The 16,226-nt window shown below is 43.6% G+C and overlaps 1 protein-coding gene across 5 annotated transcripts in view; it reads left to right on the top strand.

Moving 5' to 3' along the window:
* The first annotated feature begins 8,750 nt into the window (after positions 1 to 8,750).
* Slc17a5 (solute carrier family 17 member 5) overlaps positions 8,751 to 16,226 on the top strand; it is a 35,233-nt gene continuing 27,757 nt past the window's right edge. For 4 of the 5 annotated variants that reach the window (XR_015626801.1, XR_015626800.1, XM_087562844.1 and 1 more), the window contains exon 1: positions 8,751 to 8,904. Coding sequence is in view for 3 of the 5 variants with exons in the window: in XM_087562843.1 (XP_087418969.1) it covers positions 8,811 to 8,904 (94 nt within the window). In the remaining 2 variants the exon portion in view is untranslated. 5 annotated transcript variants of the gene reach the window in all.

The raw sequence follows: 16,226 nt of genomic DNA, 5'->3' as shown, positions 1-16,226 counted from the left end.
GATTTCAGAGAATATTTGCATCTTTCTATTGTGGTCTTTCAGTTCTAGATGTCAGTCCAGGAGCTTGAGCAATAACGTTAAAGAAGGAAACAGTTCTTTGGTCTACAGTTAGACCTGTCGTGTGTATTTGAATGTCTAAAAGCAGAAACTAGAAGAAATTTCGAATATAAGCCCATGAAATAACAAACCCGTGAATTCACCCAAACTTTACATTTCGAATCTGGTGAAAGTAAAGCAGATGGTTTTCCGCCAGTCAATGCCTTGGAAGACAGAGGCCAAATTTTCTCCTGCTGTGATCATTCTGCACCAGCCCGCCACCTAGTGCTCAGAGGAGTTAGTGCACCACATTATCGTCATCAACATACAAACTGCAATGGATCATCGTCCTTTTCTACACCTGAGTCGAGCTTACTGGGAAAAAATCAAGGAGAAGGCATTCTGTTACCATGTGCCTGGAGCCATTCCAGACTTCTTAACGTACAAACCTGGAAATTTATCACACAGGTCTGGAGATTGGGAAATCCAAGGTCAAGGATGTGTGAGGTTCTGGGTCCCTCCTTAGAAGGAGAAAAAAATTCTCTAAGTTTATTCTCTCAGTAATTTGTTATAATAACGGAAAGGTAGATACCAACAGCCCTCTAATTTTGGACTGGGATTGTACTTCCTGAGCGTTTGGTATTTTTTTAAAAAGCTATGTTACCAAAAGACCTTTATAAAAAACGTATAGTACGTGTACGTGTGTGTGTGTGTGTGTGTGTGTGTGTGTGTGTGTGCCCGAGAGCGCACGCACCTGCATGCTAGTGTGCTTACAGGGGCCAAAAGAGGGCATGAGATTTCGAAGAGCTGGAGTTCCAGGTCTGCAGGTCTGCACCAGGCTTGTTATATACGTGGATGCTATGATCCAAACGCCAGTCTTTGTGACTGCACAGCAAACAGTCATAACCACGGAGCTATCTCTCCAGTCCTCCTGGCTTCTACTTTTCTTGGGGTTCCCATTGACTCTGTGCCAGCCCGTAGGACTTAACAGTAGAAGCTGCCCTCCGCCCCCGGTCCTAGCCTAACGTACTCTGTAGCACATCACAGAGCCTTCATCCCGAAACTCTTCCCACTGACGGTGGGTTTAAGTGATGGACCAGCAAACTCCTTAGCTCCTTGCACATGGAGATTCGCCGACTGGAACACAACATGGAAAGAACAGGGGATTAGAAGCCAGAGAGACACAGATTTGGCTTTGGTGCTTACACAATTTACCCTCAATGACATCGGGTTTCCTCAGCTATAAAATAAGAATGAGGGGCTAGGGGCTGGGGATTTAGCTCAGTGGTAGAGCGCTTACCTAGGAAGCGCAAGGCCCTGGGTTCGGTCCCCAGCTCCGAAAAAAAAAAAAAGAACCAAAAAAAAAAAAAAAAAAAGAATGAGGGGCTAAAGAAAGGACTCAGCAGTTAAGCGTCCAGGCAGCTCTTGTAAAGGACAGGTTCAATCCCCACAACCATGTCAGACGGCTCACAACCGCCTATAACTCCAGCTTCAGGCGATCCAACGCCCTCTTCTGACCTCGCTGTATGTGTACCACATTCTTATGCGCATGCGCACACATTTTAAAATAATAATAAAATTCTTTTTAAAATAAAAAAATTATTTCTAAGCCAATGAATATTTGGAGATGTGAATAGTATGTGTACCGCCATGTCCGACACATATATTACATGGAATGAATGCATGATTTTACCGTGAGTTACAGCTTGCAAGCTGTTGGCTCAGCCGCTTTAAGAAATAGTAACATCGAGTTTTAGCCATACTACAGTTGTCTCTCTCCATCAAGTAGAAATCGCCCTAGATGGTGTTTTTGCTAGGGGAAAATCTGTAGCAAACAAAAAGGAGCTATTTTTCCTTATCTCGCTGAGGGGCTTTAGAAAGATGGATTGGGAGTGTCTCTGCTGACGTCACAATGAAGCAATAGAGCTGCTGGGCTGTTTTTCCAAACAAACACAAATCGATGTAGAGGGAGGTGCAAAATCTAACAGATTAAATAACTTTGATTGCTCTATCCTTCAAAGTATTTTTGGAACTTTCCCCCTAAAACTGTGCTAAACTTGGATAGTTCTTATTGTCTTATGCCCACCTATTGTAAGTAAAAACAGAAACTACTTAACGTGCTTTCCTTTATGTGAAATGGTATCCCCCACACATACCATCACTACTTATCCACATGCATGTCACCCAGTAGTTAAGGCTGGGGAGAGCAGGTCAACTAAGCATGCTCTCTAAACTCCATTTTGGGTTTTGTTGTCAAGTTCTTTTTATATATATTTTATTATCCATAGTGATAGATATTTGAGTCTGACAGAACTTTTTAAAATAGGAGGAAGTGAATTGGCGTGGGGGGAGGGGAGATTCAAGACAGGGTTTCTGTATACCCTTGGCTGTCCTGGAACACTGTAGACCAGGCTAGCCTCAAACTCAGAGATCCACCTGCCTCTGTCTCCTGAGTACTGGCTGGGTGTAAAGGTGTGTGCCACCATCACCTAGCAAAAGAAGTGAATTTTAATATCCTGGTTTAGTAGCAGAATAACATTATTAATTGACACTAGATTTATAGGATTGCAATTTTTATTCCTGAGAAATGCAATTAAAAATGTAATAATAGCTTGGTATTTAACCTTTAATGCCAGCACTCAGGAGGCAGAGGCAGGAGGATCTCTGCGAGTTCAAGACCAGTCTGGACTACAGAGTTAGTTCTAGGACAGCCAGGGCTGCACAGAGAAGCCCTGTCTCAAAAAATCGATAGGTAGGTAAGTAGGTAGGTAGGTAGATAGATAGATAGATAGATAGATAGATAGATAGAGATAGATAGATAGATAGATAGATAGATAGATAGATAGATAATTAGATAGATGCATAAATTTTCAGTTAAACGGGCTGGAGAGATGGCTCAGTGGTTAAGAGCACTGACTGCTCTTCCAGAGGTCCTGAGTTCAAATCCCAGCAACCACATGGTGGCTCACAACCATCTGTAATGGGATCCGATGCCCTCTTCTGGTGTGTCTGAAGACAGAGACAATGTAATTAATATATAACAAATAAATCTTTAAAAAAAATTTCAGTTAAACAATATGAGTTAAGTTCTCGAGCATACTGTACAGCATGGTTAGGAATGCAGAACTATCTGTTCAGTTTAAAAATGCAGATCCACGAGCTTCAGAATGGTTCAGAGGTCAAGAGCAATGGCTGCTCTTCAGAGGTCCTGAGTTCAATTCCCAGCAACCATACGGTGCCTCACCACCATCTATAATGAGATCTGGTGCCTTCTTATGGCTTGCAGGCAAACGTGTAGGCAGAATACTCTATACATAATAAATAAATAAATCTTAAAAAATGGGGGGCAGATCCCATCTTAAGTGTTCTGGTCACAACAAGAGGCACTGAGAAGAGAATGGATGTTACTTTGACTCTGAATGGTTTCCTGGCTATGGGCATTCATCTATCGAACCCCATCAAACTGTAACACTAAAAATGTGAAGTTTGGGGTATACTGAGTGGTAGACTGAGCAATCTGGTGGACTGTCTGCCTAGCAGGCCAAAGGTCATGGCTTCCAGCCCAGGCACAAAAAGGAAAAAGGGAGGGAGACACAGAGGGACAGAGGAACAGACAGAAGAAACATTTTTATATGTGGATTATGTTAAACAGCAATGTTTTTTCAGATTATATGATGGCTTTCCTTTCTGTTATATAAGTAATGACAATTAATTTATGAACCACTACACCTTTCTTTGAGAGGAAAATAGGAATGTTGCAGTTGTGAGTTTTTCTACCCAGCCTTTTTGTTCCCAGAATAATGACTCTTAAGAAAATAAATGTGGAGGCCATAAACTTTGGCTTGTTCCCCCAACTAGCTCATAATTTATATAACCAGTTTAAACTATCCTATGTCTTCCACATGGTTAATTAGTTCTCCTCAGTTTCATTTATCCATCTCCTCTAGAGTTCAGGGCAAATCTCCTTTGCCTTACTCCCAGTATTTTCTCCTCCCACCTCCCACCAATTTTCTGCCTACGCTAATTGGCCATAGGTTTTTGATTGACAGGTGATGCTTCCACATAGCACATAACGGATTCTCTCTACAGAACGCAAATGTAGAGAGAATTCTGACCCAAGAGGAAAGGCTGATACAGCAGGACTGTGGTTTGACACCTACCAAGAACACAGTTTACCTTTAACTGTCTCATCTGCCAGAGTCACTCAAGGTTGGGTTGTTGTGTGAGCACTTTTAGGTCACTTTTCAAACTCATTCTGTTTCTCCTGTTTCCTTGGTGAGTCTCCAACAGTTGCACTGTGTGCTCCACTGATATTTACAAGATTTGCAGATTTTGATTTATTTCAATTTCTCTAAATTAGATAAAATTATATGCATTCTGAAATCTTTCATCTACTTAACTTTTTTAATACGTATGGGTGCTTTTCCTGTGTGTATATCTTTCTGTGCACCTTGAGTGCGCCTAGTGACAGAAAAGCTAAAAGAAGGTGGGGAACTGTGTGGAATCCTGATCTCCAGGTAAAATCCTGTGTGCTCCTGGACTCACAGGGCTGTGACTACCTACACAGGAGCTACACGTGTGTGTGTGTGTGTGTGTGTGTGTGTGTGTGTGTGTGTGTGTGTGTGTACGCACATACTGTTTGTGTTGGCTGATGCCTGTAACCTTAGCACTTGGGAGGCAGAAGCAGGAGGATCATGAGTTTGAGGCGCACACTGTGCTACATAAGACACTGTCTCAAAAAATCAAAAACCACAGAAAAAGGGAGAGACAGCCATCTTATATTAAAATAAAAATAAATCAAATGCTGGGTATGGTATTACATCCTATATGGTGGTTCTGGACCATAGGGTGTAGTGATGGGTGCTTGGAGTGTGGTAGTGCACATCTGTAAGCCCATTCTATTGGTGGAGGAGAGAAGATTTGTCAAGCCATCATTGACTACATACAAAGTTAGGTCAGCTGGGATTACATGAGACCTTGGTTTTTTGTTTGTTATTTTTTTTATTTTGGCTTGTTTGTTTGTTTTGTTTTGTTTTGTTTTTTGTTTTCTGGGGTTTCTTTGGGGGGTTTTGTTTGTTTGGGGGTTGCCTCTTGAAAACATTCTAAAACAAATAAGTAAAAATGAAACTACAAAGCACTTCCTTTAGGCCAGAATAAGCCACAGCAGACTTCCTAGATTATTCTCCTTGGAGATAAATGGGAGAATCAGAGAACGTATAAAAGGAACCTAACCAAGTATGCTTGTTTTCCTACATTCTGTGGTGACACTAAGACTTGTAAAACAAACAAGAAACTAAGTGGCTACCCACTGGCTTATACAAAACTCACAGTATCTATGATCTTTTTACACTATGACCTATTAAAAAAGATCTGAGGACTGGAGAGATGTCTCAGCAGCTAAGAGCACTGACTGCTCTTCCAGAGGTCCTGAGTTCAATTCCCAGAAACCATATGGTGGCTCACAACCATCTGTAATGGGATCTGATGCCCTCTTCTGGTGTGTCTGAAGACAGCTACAGTGTACTTATGTATAATAAATAAATAAATCTTTTGAAAAATAATCTGCTTCCACAGATGCCATCCATGTACAATCCATGTTCTGAAAATGAATTCAGACTTATCATGAGCTTGGAAAAAGAAAACTGAACATCTTACTGTACCAGAAAGGAAAAGTTTTGCTCACAAACCATAACCATAAGTCAGCCATGGTGCATGCCTATAATCCCAGCACGTGGGAGGCCGAGGCAGGCATATTGCTCAAGTTCAAGGGCGTCCTGTGCTGCCTTATGAGTGGTACGCCAGCCAGAGACTCTGCCTCAATCAGCAAGCAGAACAGGTGAGAGACTCACGGCCAACTAACAGAGCTCCCCATTACCAAAACTGTAGCAATCTGATCATCAAAATAAATAACACAGTTGAAAATCTAACCAACAGAATAAGGAATGTGTTAGATTATGAAATAAAGTATACAATAGCCAGGGGTCCAGAGTAGTCGGAACAGGGAAAAAGGGAAGGTGAGGCAAATCTGCCGTATGAAAGAACTGTGCTCTGGGCCCATAAGAGCAGGGTGAACACGCTGGCTCTCTTCCAAAAAGAAAGGTATAAAAAGAGGTTTAAAATAGTCATTTAAAAAAAATGACAAACTCTGAGCCAGGCATCCAATGAAGCCTAATATCGCCAAGCGCCAACCACCAATCACCAATTGCATCCTATCCAGCACATTCCCTGAGACTGTATGACAAGAACGGCGCCTTGCTCTGGCCTGTCTCCAAGACAATCCATATCTTTGTTTGTTTGTTTAGTCGATTGTCTGTTGTTGTTGTTGTTGTTGTTGTTGTTTGAGGGGAGAGTGTTTGTTTGGTTGGTCTTGGGTTTTTTGGCTCTTGGAAACATTCTAAAACAAACAAAATGAAATTGAAACTACAAAGTACTGGTTTAATTGTAAGGAAAACATTAGACAAACTCAGATTGAGAGACTTTCTAGAAAAGCATCAGTATTCTATAAAAGTGACAAGGTCAGCAAAAAGGGAAAGTCTGGGAGACTGTCACAGTCTGGGGGAACCTAAGGAGATACAATAATGAAACTTAATATGGCATCTTAAGTAAACCCTGGAAGGGCAGGGCAGGAGGGAAGAGGTAAAAAGTAAAAAATTCCAAATAAAGTATGATGGTCAATAAATACCAACACTGCTTCCATAGTTGAAACAAATGTGTCATACTCTAATAGATCTTAAAAGGGGGTCAAATGTGGCCCAATGTATGGAGAGTTTGTCAGGAGCAGTTGCTTATGGGCCAGGGCAGATCCGCAATCCACATTGTCACCTATAGCAACCTGAGTTCTTAGTCTTCTACTCAGATAAACTCAGGATCTTGACTTCACTGCAGAAAAGAATTTCAGCGTAGCCCGTATGAGCACGGGTGACATTTATTTTGAAAAGACTTAAACAAAGATTTATGCATTGCTGTTAGGGAGAATGACTGATGTTTGGAAAAAAGGATAATACTCCCCGAAGAAGTGTAGGTGTGGCTTTCTCAAAGCTAAGTGAGACTTGCACCTAAGTGTCTCGACAGCATATATATATATATATGATTTTGGTGGCCCTTAAGTTACACTTTAAAGTGTTGCTAAGAACTGCCCACACACACACATATGCAGGGCAGGGGTGGTGCTTGCCTTAAATCCCAGCACTGGAGTGGCAGAGCCAGCCTGGCCTACAGAGTGAGTTCCAGGACAGCTAAGGCTGCACAGAGAAACCCAGTCTCAAAAAAAAAAAGCAAGGCTGGCCTTCCTATCCTATCCTCTCTTCTGGGCATTTACTTTGCAACTTTTCTGTAACCTGAATCTTCTCAAGTAATAAGTATACTTAAACACGGTGCTTCTAATTTCAAATGTTCCAAGGCTGTTGGAATCTGACTCCCTATGTTGGAAGATTCCCTTGGCTGGGAACAGCCAAGGACAATTTTAGCAATCTTTTCTCAGAGAAACAAACCAATAAGGGAGAGGAGATACAGTATTGAACAAACCTATTGGCTCATACAGAACAGCAGAGGTGCAGAAAGCTGAGAACCCGGAGACTAATGAAATCTGAAGCCGGTCTGCCTTCCCCTCCAAACTCAGGGGTGGGAGCAGAAGTATAAGGGGATGAGTTAGGGAAGCTGGTCTTTTTGTTCAAATCAAACCTTCAATAGATTGAAGTCCACCCACGTGGTGGACAAGCAAACTGATACATCAAATTAACCGCACCAGAACTGCTGTCTGAACATACATTTTATAAGAGCCTGCCAGGTGGGTATGCACAAACTCAAGGGCCTATCTTTACGACAGTCGGTTTGAAATCTACAAGGTGTGGTTGTTTCAACTTGAAAACTTGCACAGCAGCATTTCCTGGCCCAAGAGTTAGGGATGTCTTTAGTAAGTCTCAGATCTTCTTCTAGACAGGGGCCTCACCTGGCTTACTGAGCCTCTGCCCTTCCTTTGTCTGTCTGGAATTCTCCAAGGGCATCTACCACATCATATCTTTTCCACCAGTCTGCAGATATGGCCTTTATTACTCAGAGGCCCAATGGCCTCACCAAGGCTGACTGAAGCGTTTTCCTACTTCCTCTTTCCTAGAGTCAGCAGTAGGAAAAAAATCTGCCCAAATTAGATTTACAGAGAAAACTCCCCCACGCTCATACATCACGTGGCCTGCCTGCTGGGGATGTAGGTCTATGGTATGAGCGTTAGTCTAATATGTGTGAGGCCCTGGTTCAATCTGCAATACCTTCCTAAAAAGAAAAAGCAGCTGCCTACATAGGGGTTCACCTCTGAAAAGGGCAATTTGGTCAGACAAAACATGCTTTCCTTTGCTACTTTTCCACTTCAAAATCCATATGCTGTCATAAAACAGATAAAGATTGGCAACTCTACTACAGACATCTGGAAGGCAAATACTCCCTGTCCATTTCTCTAGCTCCCTATCACTACGAGATGCAAGCCCACATCGCCGCCTGCTGGCTGCCCAGTGCCCCGGCTCTTACTAAGGAAAAAGAGACGTGTACTCCTCACCTCCCGCAACACACCTCGCGCCACGCCCAACCCAGCCCAGCCCACACAGGGGTTGCCCGAAACTAAGATGGCGCCTTAGGAACACGTAACCAGAGCTGGGCGGGGCCTAGGTGGTGCAGGGGGTGGAGCAATATCCTGTCTCACCCAGCCAGCGCGGCAAGGGGCTGTCCTGCCGAGATCTCTGTCAGCCAAGCAACGATAGTGGCACATCTGCTCTCCAGGCGTCATGAGGCCCCTGCTTCGGGGTCCGGCGGGAAACGATGATGAGGAAAGCTCGGACAGCACCCCGCTCCTGCCTAGCGCCCGGCAGATCGAAGCGGGTGAGCCGCGGGACCACCGGGAGGTTGCTAGTGACAGCGTTCCGGGCAGGCGGGTGGTTCCCGGCCGTGGGCTCCCCGAGTGACGGTAGGGTCGGGGGACAGGTAGCAGGTGTAAGCCTGTAGGACCGGACAGAGCTGCCTGTGGCGCTGGCCCGGCCGAAGCAATTCGGGATCGGATGAGTAGCCAAACCCAGTCAATGAGCAAAGGGCCAAAGAGCCTCTCGTTCTCCTCCAGAGGCCGCCAGGTTTCCGCCTATGCCGGTCTGCAAGCATGTGATCTGGTAGCGCCTTGTTCAGGGAAGAGAGACAAAAACAACAACAAAAGAGTTAACAGCTGTTGTGTGTGCGGAGAACAGTTGCATAATCCCGCGAATATCTTGACTTTGTACTGTAAGAGACCGAAATAATGCAGACATTTCTATTTTTTCCTTGTCTATCAGACTACAGTTTAAGTTAGGAAACAGGTTATTCTCAAGATAAGATATCTGTATTAATCTAAGATAATATGCTGTGCCAAAGGTCTTGCGGGTGATACTTGGAAAAGCATCTTCCCTGCTGGGGGGCGGTATAGTACTTGCCTGACAAGGTTCTAGTATCCATACCCACCGTCCCCCAAAACACAAGTATGTGTCTTCACTGGATTTCGCTACATTTTTGTAATGTAGCTTCCTGAAGCTACAGAAAACTAAAGGACAAATCGACTTGCACACACATAGGTGTGAGAAAGTCTTGAACTGGAAATTTGCATTTGTTGGCCTAGAACAGTCTTCTGTGGCTGTCTCGTTTGTTGACATTATCAAAGAATTCTTTCGTAACTGTTTTAACCATACATATGCAAATAGGGCATCCTTCCTAGTGTGAGTAACTACCCTACTTTCTGACTTTATTCTGACCACTTTTGTTGGCTTCTTGGTGATTTGTTTAGGTTTCGTTTTATTTTTAGAATAGTTTGTTGGGGAACTGGAAAGGTGGCTCAGCAGTTAGAGCACTGGCTGCTCTTCCAGAGGACGCGGGTTCAGTTCCCAGCATCCACATGAAAGCTTACAACCATCTGTAACTCCAGGTCAGGAGATCCAGCACCCTACTCAGGCACACATGCGGTACACAGACATAGATACAGGAAAGCATTCATATACATAACAGATTTTTTTTTAATCTAAAATAGGATGTTTTATTTTGAAAATTGTAAGGCATCAGTGGGTTTGAACCTAGGACTTGCATTTTTTGGTTGGTTGGTTGGTTGGTTAGTTGGATAGATGGATGGACGGATGGTTTTCTTTGGTTTCTATTATGTAACTGAGGGTGACTTTGTACTCCTGATCCTCCTGCCTCCACTTCCTGAGTGCATAATAAGCAAGCACTCTGAACACTGATTTACTCCTCTAGCCCCTACTTTCCTCTTGGGTTAGAATTGAAGTTTGACACTCTGCCACTGTTCTAGATTCCTGTACCTGTGCTTCGTCATCATATCCTTCTCAGCGGCCCCGCCAGCTGCCAACCGCCTCTGCTGCAGACACTCGCACTTGAAGCTGCATATTAAGAAGTTCGCTCCCACCAGTTTGGTCAGGATATCTACCTTCTTGGCAGTCCTGTCTGTTCCACTAGGAGCCTTATGCCCCACAAAACTTAATTTCACACAAATGAAAAATAACCACACTTGTTAACATATGAGCTCAATCTCCAGGGTCCAGAGGAAGCAGTGATAGCAGTTCAGTTACTGAAGCTACTGTGTGCTGAGTAGTGTTCTGTGTGTTTGCAGTTCGTCCCCATCATTCTGTAACACGAGCTCAGTACAGTAAGCTCTTGGTGACACTAGCTATGGTTAGTAAACCGGCTGAGGCGAGGGAAGGTCCTATGTTCTCCCTGTGCCTCCCTCAGTCCCTGCCTCTGCATGTCCTCCTGCTTTTCTTCGAAGGGCTGTCCTCACACCCACCCCACCCCGGCAGCTACCTGGCAATTTCTGCTCATGGAGGGAGCCTCCATTAAATATCCCTCTTCCAAAAAAAGGCCTTTCCTGGCTAATCTCCCAAGATCGGCCGGGCCTCTTTTCTTCCTTACGTAGGTATGTAGCACTTTATTTTATTAGAAAAGCTTTCTCAGAGCCAGCCAGTGATGTTGCATGCCTGCCTTTCGTCCCAGCACTTGGAAAGCAGAGGCAGGTGGATCGCTGAGTTCAGGACCAGCCTGGCTTAGAGAGGAGAACGAGTTCCAGGATAGACAAGGCTAGACAGAGAAGCCCTGTCTTAAACCCCCTCCCCAAACAAACAAGCAAAAAGCATTCTCTCAGGTATGGCGATGGGGATTTCATGAATGTGCACTGTGATTTCCTGTGGTCTTTAATCCTCACAGCTCGGTTGAGATGGAAAGTTGGAGAGGACACCAGGGAAACCAGGAATGTTAAACACACAGGGTTGTCTCTTCAACGGAAGAGATGTATAACACGTTTTCCACCCAGAAGGCTGGCAGTGGATAGGGTTAAGAGCTTGGTGACCTGTGCTGTGTGTAGGGCCAGGCCATGCCTAACTCCCCAGACTTGAATGTTCATCCCAGCCTCTTCCCCAGACCTTTATCTCGGACATTGTCTCTCAGTCTATAGAACTGATCTTTACAGAAGAGGTCACTCGTACTTTGTGATGCCTTAAGCCTCATTGTAAACAGGGGATTGACTTAATTGTCACCAGGAAACATTTTTCCAAAATTGTGCTGTACTTAAATGTGCCTTAAACAAGCTGTCCATCCGGGGTTTGAACCACCACCGGCTGCTGAAGTGCGGTGAGCCTGATTCCCTTCTTGCCTGACGCGTATCAACACTCCCAGCGCTGTTGTTGGCAAAGAACCCCACAGTCAACACAAGGGGCTTGACCATCAGAGAGGGTAAGAACAATTTTCTTTACATAGAAGCAAAAGGCAGGAATTCGGTCGTCTTGACCAGGGAGTCAGGATCTTAAGTGAAAAAGTAGGAAGAACCATGGGTTCTAATCAGTCTTCTGTGACAGAGAACATTATACAATTATTGAAATGTTTGCTAAGACCCAGAGGGGGCAGCTGGAGAAATGGGTCAGCGGTCAAGAGCACTGGCTGCTCTTCCAGAGGACCTGGGTTCAATTCCCAACAACCATATGGCAGCCAGTTCCAGGAGATCCAACACCTTCACTTGTGTGTGTGTGTGTGTGTGTGTGTGTGTGTGTGTGTGTGTGTGTGTGTGTGTGTGTTTGTATGCAGGCAAAACAACAATGCACAGAGAAATAAAAATAAATTAGTGAATAGACCCAGAAGAAAATATATGAAAAGCAAGAGCTTTACAGCTCTGTACAAGTAACTGTAAAATGTAAACCTTGGCTTCCTAACCAAGTAACTGTTGATATTAAATATTGGAAGCGGGGATGGGGATTTAGCTCAGTGGTAGAGCACTTGTCTAGCAAGCACAAGGCCCTGGGTTCGGTTCCCAGCTCCGAAAAAAAAAAAAAAAGAAAAAGAAAAAAAATATTGGAAGCACATAGGAACTAAAGGTGGGTAAATTTTCTGTCAATTATTTTGCAAGCTAGAATACAGTAATGCATTGCTTGGACTAGCTCAGAAGGATTATTTGAGAGCGAGAAAGAGAAACAAAGAGATGGGAGAAAAGACAATTTTCTGCTGAAACAGCCCTTGGCAGGGCAGGTCTGATGGAGTGCCACAACCGCTCAAGGCATACCCAGGTCACCCATCTCTGTGCACCTGGGGCTCGTTCTCCTGAACCACGTGACTGGAACTCAGAGCCCTTGGTCCACAGGCCCTTCCTTCTGCCTGGCTCTGGCAGAGCTTGGAGCTGCTTGATACAACACCTGAGTTCCAAGGAAAAGTAGACAGGGCCCCGCAGCTGCCGCCTGAGCTAGGCACCCCCAGACTTCAGGGTGTTTAGAATTTTGTTTTGTTTTTCTCAAGATAGGGTCTCACTATGAAACCCTGGCTATTCGAGAACTCACTCTGTAAACCAGGCTGGCATTGAACTCAGAGCTCTTCCTGCCTCTGCCTCCAGAGTGCTGGGATTAAAAGCAGGCGCCCGATAATGTTATGCCGCCACCATCTGCTTCCAGATGGCTTTTCAAAAGGACAAGGCGCATATGTTTTATATACAAATTGCACATGCTCTACAAAAAAGATTGTTACCCCGCTGGTTGTACAGCTCAATGGTCTGACCTTGTTATCAGCCAGCTTTTAGTAGGCATTTCTCAGCCATTGAATATCTTAACTGACCTAGTATATAAATTAGCACATGAAGGACAGAAACTCGCTGTGAATGGAAACTGGCCTAACTTGAAAAGAAATGTTGCAGAAGAATTGTGAATGTAACGGGAAGGTGGAAACATATGGGATGAGGTCCTGGAAGTCTAACAGAAAGTAGGAACAGATGGGACAAGAGCAGCTCGGGGACAGAAATGGAAAAAGGTTCCGTGTGCTCCTTCAGCCGAGTTCCCTTGCTTTGAAAATAAAAGATAAATTAAAAAAGAAAATCAATCTTATTGAAACACGACAGGGATCCTGTTCTGCCGGCACCTCTGTCTCTAGAGAAAAGAAGCAGGAAGAGCCTGCCTAGGAGGGAAGCCAGGGACAGCCATGGCTGCTGCTGATACAGGTGCAGTCCCTGCTGACGCCTAGACCCAGCGCACATCCATCCAGTGGTGACTCCCAGAGGGAGCACCAGCAAAATAAGGAATCCTATCTCAGCCTTTTCATCAAAATGGAGACTTTCTCCTTCTTTCTTTTTTCTCTGTGTAGCCCTGGCTGTCCTGCAACTCGCTCTGTAAGCAGGCTGGCTTTGAACTCAGAGAGTTGTCTGCCCATGCCGTTCCAGTGCTAGAACTAGAAGCTTGCATTCACCATGCCCAGCTCAAAATATTCAACACTTTGTGGCCTGGTTTTGTTTAGTCGGTTGCTTGTTTTTTGCTTAAGATTTGTTTATTTTAATGTGCACTGGTGTTTTGCCTATATGTATGTCTGTGATTCCCTGGAATGTATGTCAGATTCCCTAGAACTGGACAGTCAGCTGTGAGCTGCCATGTGTGTGCTGGGACCCAGGGTCCTCCGGAAGAGCAGCTAATGCTCTTAACAGCTGAGCCATCTCACCAGCCCCCCAGTTCTTTTCTTTTTAAGACAGGGTCTCTACCTAGCCATGGCTGTCCTGGAGCTCAAAGATTCTCCTGTCTGTCTCCCAAGTGCTGGGATTAAAGGTTGTACTGCCACTGCCCAGCTTTTTTTTTTTTTTAATTTCTTTTTTTGGTACAAAAAAATTAAAAATAACTCTATAAATAGGCTTGAGATGGATTATAAGAAGGAAAATAGTATATTGGAATAAAATTTTTAAATATATCCTGTATAATACAGTGTCCAAGAAATGCAAACAGAATTGCATGTTTCTCAAATCTTGATAGAAACCAAAAGGAATTAAAGCAAAAGTACAATGAATAGAAGTTAGCTTATTTTGAAGTTTTCACCTAAAATTATTGTTGGTACAGCGTGAGAATTCCATTGCACCGGACTGTCTGTAAAATACAATGAAAACTAAAGCCTCCCATCAAGTTCTTCCTCCGTGAGACTGTTGTGCTTCGGTCTCTCTCACAGTTTTTCCCTTTACAGTGTCAGTTGTACTGATCCGCACTTTCTTTGCATGGGAAAACCCAATTGCTTTCTTCTCCAGAATTTTCTGTGACTGGTTCCCAGGTGCTTCTGAAAACCCTGTTACCTAGCAGGAGAGTCTTAAGCTCAAAGTTAAAATTGACTTAAATTTTAAAGCTCCTCAATAGCCAGGACATTTGTAGTACATGCCTTTGATCCAGCACTCAAACAGATCTCTGAGTTTGAGGCCAGTCTGGTCTGCAAAGTGGGTTCCAGGATAGCTAAGGCTATGCAGAGAAACCCTGCCTCAAAGAAAAGAAAAATAAATAGAAATATTCCAAATCTTTTTTTTTTTTTTTTGGTTCTTTTTTTCGGAGCTGGGGACCAAACCCAGGGCCTTGCGCTTCCTAGGCAAGCGCTCTACCACTGAGCTAAATCCCCAACCCCGAAATATTCCAAATCTTAAGTTTAGGTTTAAATCTTTAAAACTTAAAGCCCATTGTTAATTAAGTGGATTTTGTCTTTCTTTTAGTTTTATGCTTGCCCTTGGTCTGATAAGTGGTCAGACCCTGGCAAGGGAGGAAGTTATCGGAGGCTTACAAGAGCCTATCCTCTACTGAAGGCATTGTTTTGCATGGTATTTCAAGTTTCTGGCGCATAATTAGTAGTGAGTGTATATCAGCTTGACGTTTGAAATTACGGCTGTCTGTGTTTGGGGCTTTCTCTGCTCTCAGGTATATAGAGAGCTATGCTGGAATGTACTTTGGGTGTACACAGTACACTACAGGCATGCATAGGGCTCCTCATGTCCTAAGCTTTCTGGGATGCTGAACTGTTCATATGCATCAAAGTAGGTGCCATCTGGACCTTCGTTCATTTTCTGGAAAGACATAAACATAACCTGTGAACTCATCAGTCACAGAATGCAGCCCCGGGTGAGGCACAGGGAGCTAGGAGCTCCACAAAGATTCTATGATGCTACATATGGGATTTTACTTTGCCAAGTAACCCTTTTGATTTTTTGTTTTTTATTGTTATCTTTTTTGGTTTTTATTTGTTTGTTTGTTTTTATTTTTTTGAGACAGGGTTTCTCTGTGCAGCCTTCGCTGACCTAAAAATAATTCTGTTTGAGGCTGGCCTCAAACTCACAGAGATCCCCCTGCCTATGCCTCCCGAGTGATGGGATTAAAGGTGTGTGATGCCACTGTCCAGCATCAAATAACTATACATTTTCTTTCTAGGACTTATTACAACTAAGAAACGAATATGGTCATGCTTATATTAGCAAACACTTTAAAGAATTTTATAGTTTCTGGAATATTAGTCATGTTACTAAAACCCTTAAAATCCACAGTGTTAAGCTGTTGTGGAATGGCTCCATTAAATACTGACACACGATGCTACATTTAACATTTAACTAAAAAAAATTTTTTTTAATTAAAAAAAAATTAACTATGCTGACTTCATAAAGAATAATGCTTTCTCTAGTGCTCAAAAGTATTATGTCTTTAAGGAGACACTGCATAAAGTGTGTGTGTGTGTGTGTGTGTGTGTGTGTGTGTGTGTGTGTGTGTGTGTGTGTGTGAAAATTTCTAGAAACCAATCAATAGTAAGGGCCCTATTTTCGTCTAACATTGGGTCCAGGTTGTGTTTATGTCTTTCCAGAAAATGAACGAAGTCCCAGTTGGCCCCCACTTCGATGCATATGAACAAGATAGCATCCCAGA

This window comes from Rattus norvegicus, chromosome 8 (assembly GCF_021556685.1).
Source record: "Rattus norvegicus strain SHRSP/BbbUtx chromosome 8, alternate assembly SHRSP_T2T, whole genome shotgun sequence".
NCBI classification, from domain to species: domain Eukaryota; kingdom Metazoa; phylum Chordata; class Mammalia; order Rodentia; family Muridae; genus Rattus; species Rattus norvegicus.
This window is presented reverse-complemented; position numbering and strand designations above follow the sequence as displayed.